The 21538-nt window shown below is 45.6% G+C and overlaps 1 protein-coding gene across 4 annotated transcripts in view; it reads left to right on the forward strand.

The window, feature by feature from the left end:
- The window catches only part of ZKSCAN1 (zinc finger with KRAB and SCAN domains 1), a 39072-nt gene extending 20064 nt beyond the window's left edge, over window positions 1-19008 (forward strand). Inside the window, exons 1-4 of one of the 4 annotated variants that reach the window (XM_024745337.1) lie at window positions 9384-9468; window positions 15167-15656; window positions 15950-16142; window positions 17781-19008. In XM_024745337.1, the coding sequence (XP_024601105.1) occupies window positions 15264-15656; window positions 15950-16142; window positions 17781-18616 (1422 nt within the window). In that variant the 5' untranslated portion in view covers window positions 9384-9468; window positions 15167-15263 and the 3' untranslated portion in view covers window positions 18617-19008. Of the gene's footprint in view, window positions 1-9383; window positions 9469-9492; window positions 10591-14608; window positions 14849-15094; window positions 15657-15949; window positions 16143-17780 lie in introns of those variants that run through there. The other 3 variants (XM_024745339.1, XM_024745338.1, XM_024745340.1) reach the window with 3 other exon arrangements.
- The last annotated feature ends 2530 nt before the right edge of the window (window positions 19009-21538 follow it).

Genomic DNA, 21538 nt, shown 5'->3' on the forward strand with positions numbered 1-21538 from the left:
CCTGTGGAGGGAGAGAAGAGAGACTGCTGGGCGTGTGCTGGGGGCCAGTGCTCGCCTGCCTTCCCCATCCCCCTACCCCCACTTCAGCCACTTGACAGAGTAAGGTTTTAGTCCGCCGAGCGAGGACAAAGCGTATTAGATTTAGAGGTACTTCTGCTGGTTGCAGGGGTTCTTATGTGAGAGGGCTGGGCAGGGGGAAGCAGGTTGTGACGACACAGGAAAATCTTTTTCTAAAAATCTATGAGTTTAGGGGCAAGGGGCGGGATATGCAAGCAAAATCAGCAATTATTTTAACATGAACATAAATATTTTTATTAACTTTTAGTTAAATAGAGGTTATTACACGCAGGTCAACACGATAACCCTAAATCTATATAGAGAGCTAACTCAGGCACTGTCTTGTTTATTATCTGTAGACTGGGTAAAACAAACCTTTCCTGTTTTGTCAGTTCCTAGTTTCTTAGTTTAGAATAAATTAGACGAAAAGAAACTGACTTGTCTTTGTATATCTGCATAATTAAGTTATTGCTGTTAAACCTGGTCTTTTCAGTTCCCTGGTCTTTGAAGCGTCCAGATGCTTGGTAGATGTTCAGTGAATGATTTTTAAATTGAATTTGTTCATTTAAAATCCTCATTAACGTTTCGAAAACGGCTTCTTTCAGTAAATAATGGAATTTTAGAGGAAGAGTGAGGTTTTTTTTTAAAGCTAGGAAACTCCTCCACTGAAAATAGTCATTTGATTGAGCACTAAAGTTTCAGTCATGAGAAATGGCAGCAAAATAAATTGGCAATGCATTTATAGTCAACGGTCCATTTTAGGAGGCCGATGGTGTCTGACGAATTTTAGAGTAGTGAGGTGGGGGAAGGAAATTGTGGGGATTTGTAATAAATATTCTCTTTATGTTGTTTCTCTTCAGGATCATGGTAAAACAATAAATTATCATCTCTAGGTGGCAGTAGTTGTGATGTTTGTTTTTTGTTGTCCTTGGTTGCATAAAATGCGTGTTTTGGGTAAAGAAAAAAGTATAATTTCAAAGTTAAAAACTAGAACTGACACAATCCTCACCCAAATGACATGTTGTAGGTAATTTCACAAGCGCTTAGGTAGCTTCTTGGCAACAATGAAAAACCATGGAATAAAGTTGCTTTTTTTTTTTTGCGGTACGCAGGCCTCTCACTGTTGTGGCCCTCCCGTTGTGGAGCACAGGCTCTGGACGCGCAGCCTCAGCGGCCGTGGCTCACCTGGACGCGCAGGCTCAGCGGCCATGGCTCACGGGGCCAGCCGCGCCGCGGCATGTGGGATCTTCCTGGACTGGGGCACGAACCCGCGTCCCCTGCATCGACAGGCAGACTCCCAACCACTGCGCCACCAGGGAAGCCCTAAAGTTGCTTTTTAATGATCCCCCAAAACATAATTTTGTCATAGGATGGAACCATTAAAATAACCTTTGGAGACTGGGATTGACATACACACACTACTATATATAAAACAGATAACTGATAAGTACCTACCATATAGCACAGGGAACACAATGGCCTGTATGGGGAAGGAAGCTAAAAAAAGTTGATATATGTATAACTGATTCACTTTGCTGTACAGCAGAAACTAACAACATTGTAAATCAACTGTACTCCAATAACAAAAACAAAACCTTTTGACCACTTTATGAGACTTAAAAAATTGAACATCCTAATAGTAGGAGCAATAAATAAAGTTGATATTTTAGACCTTCAAACTATGAACTGTAACCTAATCTTGTTTTTGCATAACTTACTGAAACAAAATGTGATTTTTTTCACTTTGTCTCATTTAAATAATTGATTTTTTTCCACCCTATTTAGAAACTAGAGAGAAGTGCAAAGTGTTCTGTTTTCCTCTGCTCTTCAGTTTCCTTATCCTAAAGGAATACTAACCCCTGCCTCACTTGCTTTCCAGGGCTATGGTGAGATAAACAAATTTTTTAAAAAGTAAAAGGTGGCACGTGTGAAAAAGCAATGTATTTTTACTTAGGTATCACAACCAAATCTTAATTCAGGGGTACTAAGCCCTATACTGTCCAACAATCTTAGCCTACCTTCCCTGAGAGCAGAACCTGAGGTCAGGGCTCGTGTGTAGTTGCAGTTGATTTATTTTAGGAGATGATTTCAGAGAACCGCAGCGTAGACAGAAGCTGGAAGAAACCCAGTGCATTATTGAATTTGGTCACTGCTGTGGACGACGGGCCCTGTGAGAGATTCTGGTCCTGAGTTTATTAACGGCTGGGTGTGGAGAGGACCAGAGACTCCAGCGTCCCCAGTGTAGACAAGAGCCCCAGGAGTCGTAAGGGTCAAGGTTACCTTCCAAGAACATCTCAGCCTTTCACTGTGTCCAGTTCAAACCTTGGTAGCTTCCTCCTCCCTCCATTCCTGTGCCTTAGTTACAGAAAACTGCCCGGGGAAAATCCGCAGACATGGCCCCTCCACGACCCTTGCCCCTGCTAGCCTCCCCTCCTCTCTGCCGTAGTCTTGGGGCCGCTGTCTGGGTGTTCCCTGCTCCCCAAGCTCCCAGGCCCACCGTGGCCTCACCTCACCCTTTCTCAGCAGACCCCCCTTGTTATGCTCTCCCAGGGGCCTCAGGCCATCCCGACGCCTCCCTGTCTGGTCCTCCCTGCTCCCTGGAGCCCCTCCCCTGCTGCCTCCGAGGGATGTGGCCTTGCTCTCAAGCACCTCCAGCCTCCTCCTCACCCCTCAGTACCTGTTCTCCATTTAAATAAGTACAAACTTGTAGCTTTAAGGAGCAAAAGCAAATTTTTCAAATCTTTGGTTTGACTTTGACCCTTCCTTTTAGCTACCAAATTCCTCTGCCACGTGGACCAGAACTGCTGTTTTCATCTCTTCACCGCTGATATCCTCCCTCTTAAGCCCCTGTAACTCAGTTCTTTTTTTTTTTAACATTCTTTTTTTTGTGTGTTTTTATTTTTTGGCCACGTTGTACAGCATGCAGGATCTTAGTTCCCCAGGGATCTTTCCCCTGCAGTGGAAGCATGGAGTCCTAACCACTGCATGACCAAGGAATTCCCTTGTAACTCGGCTCTCATCCCAGCCTCTTAGATGGCACCATTAGAGGTCACCAGTGTTCTTGACAGAGCCCTTTCTCTCGTCTTCATTCTCCCTTACTTTTCTAGAGCACTTGACATTTCCTTGAAACCTTGTCAGTTGTTCGCATTGCACTGCCCATCAACTCCTCTCTCTCTTCCTCCTTCACTCCTGAATAATAACAACCATGAGGTTTCTCTAATCCATACATCAACTTTGTAGAGACAGTTTCCCCATTATACAGATGTGGACACTGAGGCCCGTAACGTGAAGCAGCTGATTCCATGCATGAGTGGCAGAGCTGGATTTAAAGCGAGGTGTGTCTGACTCCAACAATCAGGTTCTTTCCACTACTTCATGTCCTTTCTGAGCTCAGTTATTCTCCCACCTGCATACGCCACCTCTGTGTTCCCACAACTACGTTTATGGAGCAGCCTAGCATAGTGTTTACACACGCAGGCACTGGAGCCAGTGTGCCCAGGATCAAATCCTTCATCTACCACTTACGTGCTGTGTCTTAGTTTCCTCATCAGCAAAATGGACATAGCGTTATAAGCATTAAATGAGCCGTTACATGTAAGGCAGCTACAGCAGTGCCTGACCTATGTGTTCCAGATATACTAGCTATTATTTCCTCCATGGTCCTCTCACTCTTTCCTGAATATTAATTTACCCCTCACAAAAGTTTCCCTTCTTTAAGTGAAACATGCTGGCAGTGTCCTCCATCCCATGAGTCCCTAAAAGACACTACCTTAAAATCAGGTCTTTGTGAAAATTTGGGACCCATGACAGTCCCCGATGTTATGGACAGAATTTCACATGGCCTCTGAGTCTCTCAAACTGCACTAATCCCTACTCAATTCTTTCCCCTGCCCCAATCCTTTTTCAGCTCTTGCAATTCCAAATCCTCCGGGGAATGGTATTTCCTCTGGAGTCATGGGCATTACTGCACAGGTTTAAGAGGACTTTCTTGTCCCAAACTATGCACATCCCTTCACCAGTAGTCACCACCACTGCCTCCAAGGCTCAGGTGTCTTTGGCACGGCCTCCACTCCAGATGCTTGAACACACACGTGCTAGCACGACTCCCCCCATCTGGATTATCTGTCATCGTGCGCCCTGCATTTGGGTCTGGACTCCACATTTTAAAAGAGAGACAGACCAACCGCAGGATGGTAAAACTAAAACCACCTCAGGTGTACAATAAAGGGTTTTGCTTGGTGAGGAGAAAACACATGAGAACTTGGTCTCTGCCCTCAAGTATCTAAAGGCCTGTCATGTGGAAGAGGCATTCAGTTTGTTCTGCATGCCTCCAAGAAATCAATCTAAATCCCTTTCAACAAACATTATTGTCAGGCCATGTGCTGGGTGTCAGGAATAATAAAAAAGAAAGAGGTCCAGCAGTGAGTAAGGCAGATAAGTAAAGCCAGCTCTTCCCAGCTGCTACCAGGACTTTGGGCAAATTAGAAAAAGGCACCCCTTCCTCAAGACACTTGCCTGCCTTGTGCTAGTGAGTTGTGATAACCGTACAACTCCTGATAAGAAGATGACTGGTGGCCCCAGGGTTCTGCAGGGCCCAAGGTGCACACCCAGAAGGAATGGCCCTAGTGGAAGACGCTGGGAGAAGGAACCTCATTGCAGAGCCAGCTGTCTGCATCGAATCAGGTCAGGTATGACACCCAGGGGTCCTGGGCAGGAAGGGATTTTGCTAGGGGGAGGGCTGGGCCAGATGCCCTTGGTGATCTCCTTCTACTCAGAGATTATGCAATTTTTTTCTGGGTTCTTCCACCAACAACGGGGAACAAGCCGGCAACCTGCTCTTGTAAAAGCTTTGGCGGGAAACTTTACTGTCTCTTGTTAAGAAGGCAAGTGGCCCTCTCCAGAGCGGGTAGGACAACAGCAACAAAAAAGGACCTGTGATGGGCAGAGCCACATCCTAGGGCAGGGCGGCGGGGAGGGCAGTGCACTGACATTAAAACAGAGATCAGAAATAATATGGTAGCCAAGAGTTTTGAAGATGAAAATGTCCTTACTATTGGTACAGGTAATTACAAAGCCAGTTCACTATCACGTGATCCAAATGCTTTAAAGTTCTCAGAGCAGGTTATTATGCCCATTTTCCAGATAATTAAGCTGCATCTTCAAGTCCTCCAAGGCTCATTAGCAACAGCGCTCCAGCTCTAAGCTATGGGGTTGTCTAACTACATCACCTTTATTCTCTTTTCATTTTCTTTAGCTGAATGAATGTCTTTGCAGCTTCCCAACAGGCTGTACAGGCGGACTCCCTCTGGGAAGAAAAAAGGGAAGTTTTCAGAGCTGTGATGGGTAAGGAGATTGCCTTGTTCTAAAAGAAACCAAGGTTTGATCACCCTCTGCTGGCCAAGCATAGTGATGGCAGCAAAAGTAAGTGATGGCGAGACTGAGCGAGGAAGATCCAGAAAGCAACCTTTTTAGAGAGAACCACGACCACCCCGCTGGAAGAGGAGGGAGGAAGCCCAGACCTGCAGTAACTAGCGTAGCTTTTCCCTTTCCAGACCTCTGCTACAAAGCGGGGTCTTTTTCTTTTTCAAACCAAATAATCTTTCAAGACAAAAGACTTCGTTGTACAGCAGAAACTAACACAACATTGTAAAGCAATTATACTCCAGTTAAAAAAAAAAGACAAAAGAAAACCGAGTAATGCAGAGAAAGTTAAGTGGGAGAGTATGGAGGTCATTTAAATGAGGAACCGTGGACCCTCAGAGGGCCATTATACACTTCACATTCCAAGATTCAGAAGCAACTTTCAGACAAGATCATAGAACTTGTTGTAGGTGGTTTTTGGGACAGTCACACATGGTAGTTTCCAAATATTTTGAAGGGCTGACAAGAACAACTACATGCATTTTGTGAGAGAAAATGATCAAGCAAGACTAGGATCAATGTGGGACTTCCTTGGCGGTCCAGTGGTTAAGACTCCGCGCTTTCACTGCCGAGGGCCTGGGCTTAATCCCTGGTTGGGGACCTAAGATTCCACAACACTTGTGGTGCAGCCAAAAAAAAAAAGACTAGGATCAATGAGTTGAAATTACAAGAAAGCAGATGTTTGCTTTTTGTTTGTTTGTTTTAATTTATTTATTTTATTTATTTTTGGCTGCGTTGGGTCTTCGTTGCTGCGCGTGGGCTTTCTCTAGTTGCGGCGAGCTGGGGCTACCCTTTGTTGTGGTGCGCGGGCTTCTCATTGCAGTAGCTTCTCTTGTTGCGGAGCACGGGCTCTAGGCGCGAGGGCTTCAGTAGGTGTGGCTCGCAGGCTCAGTGGTTGTGGTGCACGGGCTTACTTGCTCCACGGCATGTGGGATCCCCCCGGACCAGGGCTTGAACCCGTGTCCCCTGCATTGGCAGGCGGATTCTTAACCACTGCGCCACCAGGGAAGTTCCCTAGATGTTTGCTTTAATCGAAAGAACTTTTAGCAAGTAGAATTCTCCAAAAGGCAGGAACTGTCCTCTAATAAACTCCCTGCCACAGAGCTTTGCATGTTAGGAGACATCACATTTTGCATCCCCAAGATGACATGTCACTTTGTCACCATTTATTGGTCTCGTCTGTATTATCATGGACCGTGTATTATTATGGACCATGTCCATAGTTATTTGTTTACATATCTGCCAAGAGCTACATGTATTTTTCATTTTCTCCTTGTGCCTGAACCCAATGGCTGACACATTGTAGGTTCTCGGTTAGTGTTTGCTGAATGAATTCATTGGAAGAGTATGAGGTTCTTGTAAGTCAAAACTGTTCTGAAGAAGAAATGCAGAGCCACCAGCCACAATGGCTAACTTTTCCTTTGTCTGATCTCTTGTGGTTTTGTCATATGGCCATGGTTATATCAATAGATGATAATGGATCATGTAAGTTAATTTATTTTACCACAGTCTGATTTGGATGGAAGCATATTGATCTTTTTAATCTGCTGAGATATAGTAAGGACACAGGATTGAATTAGAGCATCTGGATTCTACTCTCAGCTCTGCTACTAATTAGCTCACTAGTGTTCCTCGGAGCTGACCTCTTCAGGCACAGGTGGGTTTCTTCATTTGAAAACAAGAACTTAACCAGTTTTTCCCTAAGGTCTCTCTTGCCATCAGTATTTTGCAACTCTAGGCCCTTTGCTGTAGAAAGAACAATGGGCTTGGAACGGAAAGGATTTCCTTTAAGCCTCAACATCACAACTTACTGGTTGCATGACTCGGCAAAGATCCTTTTGTCTAAGAGGTTGGACAGAGCGCTGCCAAGGCATCAATACATGTGTGGCTCAGAAATTGCCGAGCGGTCCAGTGGTTAGGACTCCGAGCTTTCACTGTAGAGGGCACAGGTTCAATCCTGCAAGCCTTACAGTGCGGCCAAAAAAACAAACAACAACAAAAACAACAATGAAACGTGTGGCCCATAGAACTATGCAGGTTTCTGAGGTTTCTGGTTTCCCCCTCAGCCTTAGTGATTCTGTTCTATCTAGCTCTTGGCCACATTGCAAAAGAGCATGTGGGATGGGAGTTGTGACTATTTTTAGAAACAATCTGCTACACACATTTATCTTCAATTTATCAATCCTTTGAAACATAATGCTGAGAATACTTACCCCTGTGAAATATTAAAATCTCTGTTCTATAGATCAGGAAACATGGGCTCAGGAAAGTAAGTAACTTCTCCAGTGTCATACAAGTGATATGTGGGAAAGTCAAGATCCAAACTTGGCTCTTTCTTCAGAGTCTATACTTTTAAGCCCCTTACTGCCTCTGAGTTAGAAGAAGTCAGGATAATTGTTGTGTTTAAGGCACTAGGTTTTGGGGTAGTTTTTTATGCGGCAATAAAGAACTGAAACCAAGTGCTTAACACAGTACCGGCCCACAGTAAGTACTCAGAGGAGGTGTGTGGAGGGAGTGGTAATGAATGCCATTGGGGCTGGAGGTGAAGGGAAAAACTAACAGGAGTCTGGGGCAAGCTGTAGGTCATCCAGCCCCAAAATTCACTCTGCAAAACTCCTGTCCTCCCCATTGCCGGGGCTCTCCCACTTCAAAGCAGCACAAGATGATGCAGGAAGTGGCCGTTTTTGAGCAACTCTCTTAGAAAGTCCTTCCTTGTATTGAACTTTTCTTTCATTTCCATTCATTGCTCTTAGTTCTGTCCTCTGGGCCCCAGAAGACAAACTTCATTTTCCAGTGATGACACTTCACAAATTTGAAAACTAAGGCTGCGTTGTCTCTCATTCTCCCCTTGTCCTCTCCTTACCTAAGGTAAGAAAAATTCTCCAGATTCTCCTAGGTGGAATGGCATGGTGTTCAGAGCTCACACCTCCTGATGATTTCATCATTTCTGGATGATCACTGGGTTTTGAACACTCCTCTTAACGTTTGCCACCCAGAAGGGGCCCATCTTAGACGTCTGACCAGTGCGTGGGGGAATGAATGAAACAAGACTGTGTGATAACTGTTGAAACTGGTCAGTTGGTACATAGGAGACTCACTGTTGATCTTTTGTATGTCTTTGAATTTTGTTTTTTAATTTAAATGATCATAGAAAACATCAGGGAAAAACGTCTCATCTCTACAAATTTATGGTGCATTCAGACACGGTATTCCCTGCGCAGGCACGTTGCTGTCCCTCAACATGTATGCCTTTTGAGGGACCAGGCAAAAGCAAACTCAGTGAGGGCCAGACGGGGTGGGGCTGAGATCGAAAACATTGAGAATCTACAGTCCCGTAACCTGCAGTTGAGCAACAGCGGCGGGGGAAAAGGTAGGCAAGGACCTCTGTACAAAGTCCTGCAGCATCAGGAGCTTCCGGAAGGCGGCCCCAGAGATTTCTGCCCAGGAAGTTTCGAACCCGCAAAGCCCCAAGGGCACAGCTACTTCAGGTGGATGCCGCCGGGCATCTGAGTGTGATAACTGAATCTCGGGCTTCGTGGGCTAAGCGTGGGGCTCTGTCCATAAATGGGGACCGAATTCTCACGCGGTGACCGGCCTGAGGGTCACAGGGGAACCGGCCTCTGAAGTCCACGAGGAGGACCGAGGCCGCCGCGCCGAGCCCACGCCTCTCCTTGGCCCGGGGCGTCGGGGGCGGAGTGCGGAAACCGCCAAGACTTCATCTGGTCAACCCCTCCTTGGTTAAAAAAAAGAAGGAATGGGAAAGAGGTCCCCGCCTGCTCACGTTGCGAGGGCGCCTCCACTAGTCACTTTCGCTCCTCAGCCTCCCGAGTACCCGAGACACCGAGATGCCAAAAAAGACCTCCCAACTTCCTAGAGGGGCCTCTGCGGCCCCGCACAGCTCTCCGCGGGCGGGGCTATGACGCACTTCCGGCTGCGTCGGCGGCGGTGCGCGTCGAGGTGTTCCAGCGGCCCCAGTGGATTTTACTCACGGTAAGCCTCCCGGTCCCGGGTTCGCGTGGCGGGCGGAAGCGGGAGTGTCCGCCGAAGGGTGCGGGGAGATACGGGTGGGTTAGGCAACTGTGGCCTGTGGGGACTCCCCAGACCGGTCCTGGGAGGGTGGTGGGAGGAGCCCCCAGTCCCTGCCCAGCCACAGACGGCGGAGGCGTTTGCTCCCTTGAAAGCATTCCCCCCCCACACCGCGCACACCCCCAGGGGTTTAAAAAGGTGAAAGTTGGTTTCTTTCGTGTTCCAGAGCAGTTTTTCTCTGCGCTCCCTGAGCCGAACGGCCCGTCAGTCTGAGCGGGGCTGCTTTCTCTTTTTCCCTGGCTCTCGGTAGGCGGTCCGAATTAAAGGCTAATTGATAAGAATTCGCCCGAGGGGGTTGGGGACCTCGTGTGAGAAACTGGGCCTCAGAAGTCCTGGGTAGTATCTGTTCCAAGGGAGGGAATAGGGAGGGCTTTGTTCAGGTTAGAAAGCACGTAACAGGGATCTGCTCCAGTTTGGAAACACATTTTTAGAGGACCATTTATTTATAAATAGTTTGTCAAGAGAAAGGTGATCTGGTGAGTGAGGTACTTGGAAACCTCTTGTATAAGGAGCAATTGAAAGAACTGTGAAGAAAAGAGAGCTGTTTTCAGGTATTGGAAGCCTACAACGGAGAAAGTAAGTTTTGGTTTAGGACCAAACTAGGATCAGTGAAGAAAGAAGATAAAAAGTGATGCAGAATTTGGCGCAGTTTAAAGAAAACCTGTAACAATTAGAACTGTCCAGCAGTAGAAATCTGTGCCTCATGAATTATCAAGTTTGCCTGCGTAGGAGTTTTCAGGTACAGAATGAGTATGTCAGAAGCATTCTAGCATTAATTGGTAAGTCGTGTTAAATTGTTAGACTGTAATAATTTGGTTTATTTATGCCTCATCTTGTTCTAGAATGGATTTGGGGCACTTTGATAAGGGCATATAAGCTTTGGGAAATCGGCATAAAAGAGGGGGAAAAAACCTCGGAACAGAACAAAGGCCTCTGCTTGAAGTAGACCATGAACTTTTCCTTGATGGGCCTCTCGTGCTAAACATTCTAGCGAGCTTAAAACAGTTCACTGTGGTTGAAGACAGTGTGAGTAATGAAGCCTCTGTTTTCTATTCACGTGCTTTTTTATTTTATAAGCACCGTATTAAGAAAAATTCGAAAGCTAAGACCTTGAGAGCATCCCTAAATGAACCTTTAGACAAACTCAACATGACCAGTGTGGTCATGACCAATACTGGCTTTGCTAGAGGCAGACAAGAGACAAGGAGATCTGAGAGGCAACAGGGGCTGAAATCTTTGAGACCTTGTTGGCCTTGTGATGATTTTGGCTTTTAATCTGTATGACACACAAAGCCTTGAAAGGTGTGAGCAGAGGAATGATGTGATCTGACTTGTATTTAACAGGCAACAGATGATGGACTGGTGGGACAGCAGTGCTGGAGGTAGTGAACTCTGAATCTCTTAGTTGTAGAGATTTGCTCATGAATTGTGTGCAGAATGTGAAGGAGGAGTTGGGTCCCCAGGTTTTTTTGGTCTGGAAAAAATGGTGGAGTTGCCATTAACTAAGATGAGCAGCTTTGCGTGAAAGATGGGAAGTACAGTTTCAGGCGTGTTAAGCTTGAGATGCCACTGGACATGCTGGTGGCAACGTCAAGTGGGTAGTTTGTTGTGTGAGTCTGGAGTTCAGAAGAGAGGTCCAGGCTGCAGGTAAATTGGCGGCTGTTGAGTATGTAGATGGTACTTAAAGCCACGTGACTGGATGAACTCTCCAAAGAGAGTGAGTACAGTTAGGAAGAAGGCTTCAAGCATCCAGCCCTCCACTTGTTTGTGGTCTTGCTGAGGCATGAATTTGAATTGTGGGCACTGCAAAACTGGTGTGCTAGAATAAGCCACTGAGCTATTGAGCCAGCCCAGCCAGTTGCCCAGCAGCAACATCTAGGGAAACTTTCTTCTTTAATTATGACTATGTATGTATTTTGCAAAGGCGATTGTGTGATGTAGTGGCATCTGTGAGTTTGAACTCGCCAACTTCTGGGAACAGATCCCATGTGAACGTGATACAGGGCACTCACTGTTTAATGCCTTCTGTGCTGGGTTATAACTCCTAGTGTCTTGCAGAGTTTCCCAGGCTGGATCCCAGAAGCTGAGCAGTCTTTCCTGTTCTTGGGGTGCCCTCCTCTGAAGAGAGTGGGAAATTTTGTAGCCAGTTATGTTACAAAGTTATTCCAACACTTAGGAGGTCCACTTGAAAGGATTTCTAAGGAATGCTCCCAGCGCTACTACATCTATATTTAGGTTATTTTAGCCTTTGGTGCTAATGCCTTTATTTTAAGAGACTAGATGACAGTGCTTCCCAACCCCCCACCCCCCCACCCCCCGCTCAGTTTTCAAGTAATTCTGAACTTGGGAGCTTCATAGTGTACTGGGTGCAGAGGACAGCATAAACGAGTGCTCAGTGCTGATGCTGGTCCACTGTGTTGGAATACCTGTTGGCACCTCATAGGATGCTTCAGAATTTGGGTACGGTAGAGGGGAGTCCCAGCTAGCATCCCAAGAGTTCTGAACTAATCAGCAGCTGATAATTATTGACTTTCTCGTAAAAGCAAGGTTACGTATTGAGGTTTTATTCCTAGAACCCCACTTCCTATATTTTTTTAATTACCAAAATTGATTAGAAAAATAAAGGGGAAGAGTCATATAAAATACATGTTTTTAATACATATTTACTAAATGTGTGAAACTAAACATCTGATTTAAAAGCTGTAACATAAATGTACCTTTTTTGGAAGGTTCTGCATGGGCTGGAATTGCTGCTTTTTTGTTTTACTGGGTTTCTTTTTTTGAAGGGCATGGAATTTGGGCATTAGAAGTAAAATCTATTTTATTTATTAAAAACTGCTTATGATTCCTTTGGAGATTTTATGATTTTCTGGCTACAAAAGTAATAATACCCATTATAGAAAATGTAGGAAATAAAAAAAAGACTTAAAAAAATTGAAATCATTCATAATTCTGTAACCCAGAAATATCACTGTTCGTGTTTTTATCTTTTTCCTTCATTGTGATTGTGTGTATATTATGAGTGTGTGTGCAAGATGATATTTCAAGTGCTCTCAAGCCAGATCCATGGAGATTGACACACATGTTAGAAATTAGCATACTCAACTTTTTAAATGCCTTAGCTTTAGATTATCTGCAACTCCTGTTCCCTCGTCTTCAGCTTTTATAAGCCATTTATACATCCTTTTTATGTTCTCTACCATTGTTATCAATATAATTTCATGTAATGAACACCCACATAGATTTTTTACGTGTTTGGTTCTTTCCTGAGACTGCTGGAGTTTTCTTGGTCTGGATTATTCAAATGCAGTATGGGAACACCTATGTGACAGGAAAGGTGCTGCTTAGAGTTTGAAAACATGCTCATCAGGAAGGCCAGTCACAAGTGTGTAAGATTAATTAACTTATGTAGTTTTCTTTCAGAGTACTATATTTAATGAATGCCAAGAATGATAGACTGATTCTGTTGTCTGTTTATTCACTTCTTTTCCATCTCCCCCACAACTTGAAAGCTGTGTGAGAGTAGGCGTGTATCTGTTTTAGGCATCCCTGCAGTCCTAGCATCGAGCCCATGGCAGGTATTCAGCAAATGTTGAGTGAGTGGATTTCACTTTTTTGGCATATGAAAAAATGGAAGTAATTATATTTACTATAGATGTTTTCAGTATTCTAATGTATCAGCTGACAAATATATATAATATTTAAAAGAAAAAATACTCTTAAACATCTTTTGTATTGTCTATTGTGGTTTAATTTTTCTCTTCAGTTTCCTCTCAGCAGTATGTGTCTCATCAAAAGAAATACCTCTGAAAGAACATAGGTTACTTTTAGTCTAATCTCTTGTCATTCCACTGGTCTTTCTGTGAAAGCTAAACATAAATGGCATTTTAAAACAAGAGTATGCCCTGCTTAAAATGGGTCAAGTGGGGCTTCCCTGGTGGCGCAGTGGTTGGGAGTCCGCCTGCCGATGCAGGGGGCACGGATTCGTGCCCCGGTCCGAGAAGATCCCACGTGCCGTGGAGAGGCTGGGCCCGAGAGCCTTGGCCGCTGAGCCTGCGCATCCGGAGCCTGTGCTCCGCAGCAGGAGAGGCCACAACAGTGAGAGGCCCGCGTACCACAATGAAGCTCAAATTACATCACTAACTATGCTCAATCATTTAAAAATATGCTAGTTAATTCCAGGCTTCTAACATGATTCCTGGTTATGCTAACTAGCCTGTCATTTGACTAGTAAATTTTTAATGCTAAAGCTAAAAGTTGTAGGTTTAGACAGACTTCATTTGGCCAGTAGATGGCCTGTTGAGATCTCAGGAATTGTAAGATTCTGAAACAGTTTTTGGAGCAAAGTTAATTTAAATTTAGTTTTAAGCTTACACCACAGTGTTTTGTTTTGTTTTTTCCAAATCGAGGTATAGTTGATGTACAATATTATATAAGTTACAAGTGTACAACATAGTGATTCACAATTTTTAAAGATTATACTCCATTTATAGTTATTATAAAATATTGGCTATATTCCCTCTGCTGTACAGTATATCCTTGTAGCTTATTTCTTTTATACATAGTGGATTGTACCTCTTAATTTCCGGCCCTATATCGCCCCTCCCCCATTCTCTCACCCTACTGGTAACCACTGGTTTGTTCTCTGTATCTGTGAGTCTGTTTCTTTTTTATTATATTCACTAGTTTTTTTTATTTTTTAGGTTTTGCATATAAGTGACAATATACAGTATTTGTCTTTCTCTGTCTGACTTTTCACTAAACGTAAATATCCTCCAAGTCCATCCATGTTGTCACAGATGGCAAAATTTCACTCTTTTTTATGGCTGACTAGTATACCATTGTGTGTGTGTGTGTGTGTACACGTACACACCCCACATCTTCTTTATCTGTTTATCTGTTGATGGACACTTAGATTGCTTTCATATTTTGATAATTGTAAATAATGCTGCTATGAACATTGGGGTGACGTGTGTGTGTACACGTACACACCCCACATCTTCTTTGTTTATCTGTTGGGACACTTAGATTGCTTTCATATTTTGATAATTGTAAATAATGCTGCTATGAACATTGGGGTGCATGTATATTTTTGAATTAGTGTTTTCATTTTCTTCAGACATACATGCAGGAGCGGGGTTGAGCCACAGTGCACTTTTTCAGAGAGTGGAGGCAAAGTCAAATCAAAATAGGATATCCTGAGCTGACTCCAGAAAAATTTGACAGTCATTCTTATATGGTAGTTTTACGATGGCCATAATTTCCACAATTTCCTGTGCTAAAGGTGTGGCTATAAAGACCAAAAAGCATACATACTGGGCTTCCCTGGTGGCGCAGCGGTTGAGAGTCCGCCTGCCGATGCAGGGGACACGGGTTCGTACGGGGTTGAGCCACAGTGCACTTTTTCAGAGAGTGGAGGCAAAGTCAAATCAAAATAGGATATCCTGAGCTGACTCCAGAAAAATTTGACAGTCATTCTTATATGGTAGTTTTACGATGGCCATAATTTCCACAATTTCCTGTGCTAAAGGTGTGGTTATAAAGACCAAAAAGCATACATACTTTTTCTTTTGGTAATTTTATGGTAACCATATTTTCATAGGTTTAACGTGTAGCCCTAAAGAACCAGAAACCCAAAGGAACCAGTACTCCTGCTACACAGAGCCCCATTTTAGTGACACTGTTTCTGGAGTACCTATATGATGACCAAGGTACTGGGCATGGCCACAGTTCTGGGCCCTAGAACTCCACAAGAGCAGGGGCCTGTGATTGTGAAGGTCGAGGAGGAGGAGAAAGGGAAGCGCCTTCCCAGCTTGGAGACATTCCGCCAGCGCTTCAGGCAGTTTGGGTACCATGACACCCCTGGCCCTCGGGAGGCCCTCAGCCAGCTCCGGGTGCTCTGCTGTGAGTGGCTGCGGCCTGAGATTCACACCAAGGAGCAGATCCTGGAGCTGCTGGTGCTGGAGCAGTTCCTGACCATCCTGCCCCAGGAGCTCCAGGCCTGGGTGCAGGAGCACTGCCCGGAGAGCGCTGAAGAGGCCGTCACTCTCCTGGAAGATCTGGAGCGAGAGCTGGATGAGCCAGCACAGCAGGTAGGCTGGGGAGACCTTTTACTCTGTGAGGTCGGAAGCGTAGCAGTCCAGGCAGGAGCGGGTTTGTTCACACACTGAGAATAACTGAATGGACCTTCCGCTGAGTTAGACCATGTTTCCTCCTATTTTTCTTCTGCTGTCCTATATGGAATTAGGGAATTACCCTTGGGAGTTGAATGGGATGGATGCTTTTCTCTTTCCTAGAGGTTCTACATAGCTGTCCTGAGGTTTTCTTTTGTTCTGGTTCTTCAAGTGAGCTGTGCACAGACCCAGCCATTCCTCATTGTCTCTAGGCCTCACCACCTCCCAGTGAACAGAAACAGTGGTGGGAGAAGATGGCATCCTCAGGAACAGTGGAGGAATCCCTGAGCAGCCCGCAGCCACGGTCTGTGGAGACCAGTTACAAATATGAGTCTTGGGGGCCCCTCTACATCCAAGAGACTGGTGAAGAGGAGGACTTCACTCCAGAGCTGAGAAAGATTCAAGGTAGGACCATCTGTCAGGCCCCGACTCGGTGCCCGGGCCTTTGTGGTTGAAGAAACACTCGTCCTAATTCCTGGTTGTGAGGTGGCTCCCCTAGGCTGACTCAACTGGTCTGGCTGACAAGGCAGAATGAGTTCCTTTCCTCCCTCAGGTGTGTCTCAGTCGGTCCTGGCGTGGGAACAGATGACACGCTCGTAAAGGGAGAGTTGAAGTGAGTTTAGTAAGGGGACTGTTCATGGAAGTGAGAACAGCTTGAATGAATCAGTAAGAGGTGGTGCTGGTTCATTTGTTAATGACTTAGTGAACCTGCTGTGATCAGTTCGGGATTATGCAGAAATGGTCCTGGTAATTTCTTTTTCAACTTATGCCTCATTAAGCTATTTAAAATGTTTAACCTTTCTTAAGTTATTTACTTCCCACACATAGTTCATGGCAACTTGAGGGGAAATCTGTACGTGTAGCCAAGTGACTGCTCATCATAGGGACTGGAAGGGATTTTAGCTGCTGCTTCAGTCAGCAGTGGACAGTGAGGAGGGGCTGAGCCTAGAAGCAGCTGGTAGCAGACAAGGGAAATAGATGGTGGGTGGAGAGAGAGACAGGGACGAGGAGAAAGTGGCTTAGAGGAAAGTACCTTGTTGACTGAGGCTTCTGGACTTGCGGAGGGATGACAGTTCTCAAAGGGAGCCCATTTTTCAGTGTGAATTTCTCTTACTCCCCTTTTCTGTGTATGTGGATGGTTAGGTGGATTTTTTTTTTTTTTTTGGTACACGGGCCTCTCACTGTTGTGGCCTCTCCCGTTGCTGAGCACAGGCTCCGGATGCACAGGCTCAGCGGCCATGGCTCACAGGCCCAGCCGCTCCGCGGCATGTGGGATCTTCCCGGACCGGGGCACGAACCCGTGTCCCCTGCATCGGCAGGCGGACCCCCAACCACTGCGCCACCAGGGAAGCCCTAGGTGGACTTTTAAGAGGTGTGACTGCCTTGTGAAGTGCTCTAAAAAAGCTAAGCTGCTTCAGTCTGATTTGGACAGTTACTTTATAGCTAAGAGAATGATAAGACATAGCCAATGTAGGTGAAATGATGAGAGTTAAACCCTCGTGGGGGTTAAGTACTGTCATTCAAATTAGTAAGGATCTGGGACTAGAATGATTATAAGTGGACCAAACGTTCTCTTTTATTGCTTTTATATTCAGCTTTTGTGAGAATAAGGATTTTGTGAGTTTGCCACTAGCCTCTTCTCCCTTAATTATCCTTTTTATTTTCCTTTATCAACTTTGACCCTTCCACAGTCTTTCTTTCTTGTTTCTTTCTACCTGAGCATCACCCAGCTCCTTTGCTGCTGTCTCAGTATGCTTGGTTTTGCCTAATTGCCCTCTATACCCGAAGTTCTCCTGGCAGAGAACACCATGTACTTCTCATACCATGATAGCTTCTGGCAGGGGGCTTGCGTGAAAGTTTGGCATCGTAAACTAGATCTGATAATGACTTATTTGTATCAGTGTGATACTGTAACTTCATAGAGCAATATTTGGTTATCCCTTAGAATCCATCAGTGTCACCTGGTGATTCTATTTCTCATTTAACAGTTTCTTCTCAGGACAGGAAACAACTGACATGTCCTTATTCTACTTACTGTTTCAGATCGTAAGTCGAACACCCAGAATGAGGAATCAACAGATAAGCAGGAAAGTTCTGAAGAATTTCACGCAGAAGGATTCAGAAGGGATTCTATTCCCATGATTATTGCCAACAAATGTGAGGCCAGGTTAGAAAGGCAGTGGGTTAACCTGGAAAAGGGAAGAGGAACAAAAATTCCTCTCCAAGACAAAGGTCCCTCAAAAGGTAGAGAAGTAATGACTAAACCTGCCCCAGCAGAGAGACGTTACATATGTGCTGAGTGTGGGAAAGCCTTTAGTAATAGCTCAAATCTCACTAAACACCGGAGAACACACACTGGGGAGAAACCGTATGTGTGCACCAAATGTGGGAAAGCTTTCAGCCACAGCTCCAACCTGACCCTTCACTACAGAACACACTTGGTGGACCGGCCCTATGACTGTAAGTGTGGAAAAGCCTTCGGTCAGAGCTCAGACCTCCTTAAACATCAGCGAATGCACACCGAAGAGGCTCCTTACCAGTGTAAAGATTGCGGCAAAGCCTTCAGCGGGAAAGGCAGCCTCATTCGACACTATCGAATACACACTGGGGAGAAGCCGTATCAGTGTAGCGAGTGTGGGAAGAGCTTTAGTCAGCATGCGGGTCTTAGTTCTCACCAGAGACTCCACACTGGGGAGAAGCCGTATAAATGTAAGGAGTGTGGGAAAGCCTTCAACCACAGCTCCAATTTTAATAAACACCATAGAATCCATACCGGGGAAAAGCCCTATTGGTGTAATAATTGTGGGAAAACCTTCTGTAGTAAGTCCAATCTTTCCAAACATCAGAGAGTCCACACTGCAGAGGGAGAAGGGCCTTAACTGTCAGGTATGCTCTCTTGATGGTTTTTGTTTTTTTAACTTCAGAATGTGAATGCTAGGGAGAAAGCCCAGTAATTGCAATGTAAACTCGGGGGTAGATTTCGTTTCACTCGACGTCGAGGGGACAGTGAGAGCTCAGGCGGGGACACGGCGGGTTCCTCACCTGCCCGCTGGCTGCAGCAGGGTCCCCTCACCGCACTTCGAGTCCCATAAACCATGCGGACATTGCCTTTTGTATAGTTAAAGTGCTGTGTATCCGGTATAATTGAGGAGGAAACATTAAAACTGTTTAACTGTTTTAACATATATTCAAGAATTATGATTTGTAAAGAAATGAGCCATGTTGAACACAGTTTAATCCGATTCAGAATAAACTTAAACATCTTGTGATACCTCAGGACTATTTTATTAAAAATTGTGTGTGAGTTTTCAGCACGATTCTAGAGAGGAAACTTCCTGCTGGTTTCGCTTTTGGAAGATTTGGATTTGGGGTAAACAGAACTTTCGGCGATTGCGAGTGTGTGTGAGGAAGTTGCAGCAGGGTGGCTGCAGCTTAGCCTTCATCGTGCTTTTCCTGTGCACAGAACACGTTTTTCCAGCATTTGGGAGCATTTTGTCAGCCTCATGCTCTTGGGGCGTGTATACTCGTGTCTCTGCCGAAGTCTGTGAAAATCTGACTCCTTGAGAAGCTTCCTACTAAATTCTAGAAGCCAATAATACACACTATGATTACCTTAAATCCATCCTGTTTTTTTCCCTGTGACTGCAAACTCTTTGATTTAAGGTATGGCTTTTGGCCAGTTGGTCCTCCTGTTACCTGGAAACCCAACAACTTCACTCTTTGCTCCTGTCATTTGCTTATCTTCATGTTGTGAGTTTTTTCCACCTCTTATTAGTAGTCACTGAAACCTCTCTTTGTCTGCTGCTGCAGCCCTAGTGGTCACGCAAACCTGACATGCCAGGATTGGGGACAGCAAGAAAGTGTCATGTCTAGTACCAGTTCTGATCGCTGGAAACTGCCTTGTATGCCATCCTGGGATCAGATTAAACTACAGGTAATGAGTCTGTGTAGCAGCCAAAATATTAGGGTGGCGGAAGTGGGGGGTCATTACTGAAAAAGAACCAATAGTGCTTGAAATCTGAAGGGTTCTTACTGTTCTGGTGGCCTGCTGACGCTCTGGACATCCCTGCCAGCTCCTTTGACTGGACATTTCGTGTGAGCCATCCTGTTTGTATATTAACCCTCCCGGAGGCCCGCAGAGAATTTAGTGATTAGGTGGCAGCTGACTATCTGTAGGGCCCCCTCCGAAACTGCTCCAGATGAAGGCTGAGGAGCCTGCTGAGCCCTCGTCGTCCTCTGGTGAGAGTGGACTGGGCCCCCCATCTGTCCTGCCACTCACCTTCCTGATTCTGTGCAGTGGTAGTTTCTGATGGGTGTTGCTGTGACGCAAAGGTCCACATACTTCCTTTCAGCTCCCATCGGTCCATCTGCGAGCTGAAGTCTGCCTCTGATCTCCTTGTCTCCAGACTTTCAGCCTTATTCTTTGCAGACCCCTTGTCTAGACAAGTCACAGCCCAGGAGGCCACTTCTCCCTCCATGAAAAGTTGGTGCCAGATAGACTGCTCACAGCTCTGCCCACCAGATTCCTTCCCCTCACTCTGGCCTTTAGGGCCACTCCTGAGCAAGGCCGTGTGAATCAGCACATTTTTGGTTCACACACAAAAATACTGAGCTGATCCCTCTGAAACACAAACCCTCCTTGTTCCTTCCACCAAGTCAAAGGGGAATGAATCCACAGGTGTGAGCAGAGGGAGGCAGCAGGTCAGCAAAGGTAGGAAACGTGAGGCCTGAGCCTCCTGCTTACACACCTTGGGGCTTCTGGACCTGCTCAGGTCGCCTGGATGACTAAATCGTGTTGTTATAAATCATCGTATCGCAGTCTGTATGTATTGGGGAAGGCGGGGACGGATTTTGAGGAGACGGAGCATTATCTTGAGAGGCATGTGCCTCAGGTGAGATTTTTGCATGGTTTCCAGGCAAAAAGAGGCTCCTGTATCAAGGGGAAGGGAGGTGCTTTTGTTAGGCCAGAGGGCTTGGGAATTTAGGGTTCCAGGTGCTCAGGCATACCTACCCAAGTGTCGCATACATCAGGATCCCAGTCTTCCCCGATCAGGGCCTGGAATTTTGGCATCAGTGACTTGGTGAGGCTTTTCATGTAGCCACCTTTGCAGTTCTGCCGCCCTGACAGTTCAATCCTGCGCCTGGTTTTCAGGCCAGTCTGCTCTCAGTACACAAGGTGCGGTTCTCCTCCAACGCTGCCATGGAGGACTTCCGGCTGTCACAACAGGCCCTGAACTGGTAGTTGGCTGACCCAAGTCTATCATTTTCTTTCTTCAAAGCTTGAGAGAGAGAAACTCTGCAGCCCTTATAACTGCCACTATCCCAGTAATGCTTGGGTTATATAGAACTATTGCATAAGCTGATGCTTTCCCTGGTACCTGTACCTCATCTCTTGCCAGAACTAGTAGGAACAGAGCAACTGCCATGGGGTAGAACGCCAGGGGTTACCACCATTACATTTATCAGCAGGCTCCTTTTCTTACCATCTGACCAGCAAATGACGTGCTCCAGAATCCCATCCTGAGGGCTCCATTTCTTACCATCTGACCAGCAAATGACGTGCTCCAGAATCCCATCCTGAGGGCTCCATTTCTAGGGCACTTACAGTACCAACTGTCATAGTTTGGATTTCCTCTAAAACAGAGCCCAGGACCAGGGCATGGGGGCAGATAGGTTACTTAGGGAGATGACCAGAGGAAGCAAGGAGAGAGAGAGGAGGAATAGCCAGTAAGAGACGCATTATTGAGCTGGTTCTTCTGTAGGCAGCCAGTGCTCAGGTCTGCTGGGGACCTTGAGAGACA

The sequence above is a fragment of the Neophocaena asiaeorientalis genome, unplaced genomic scaffold (assembly GCF_003031525.2).
Source record: "Neophocaena asiaeorientalis asiaeorientalis breed wild unplaced genomic scaffold, Neophocaena_asiaeorientalis_V1.1 scaffold461, whole genome shotgun sequence".
NCBI classification, from domain to species: Eukaryota; Metazoa; Chordata; class Mammalia; order Artiodactyla; family Phocoenidae; genus Neophocaena; species Neophocaena asiaeorientalis.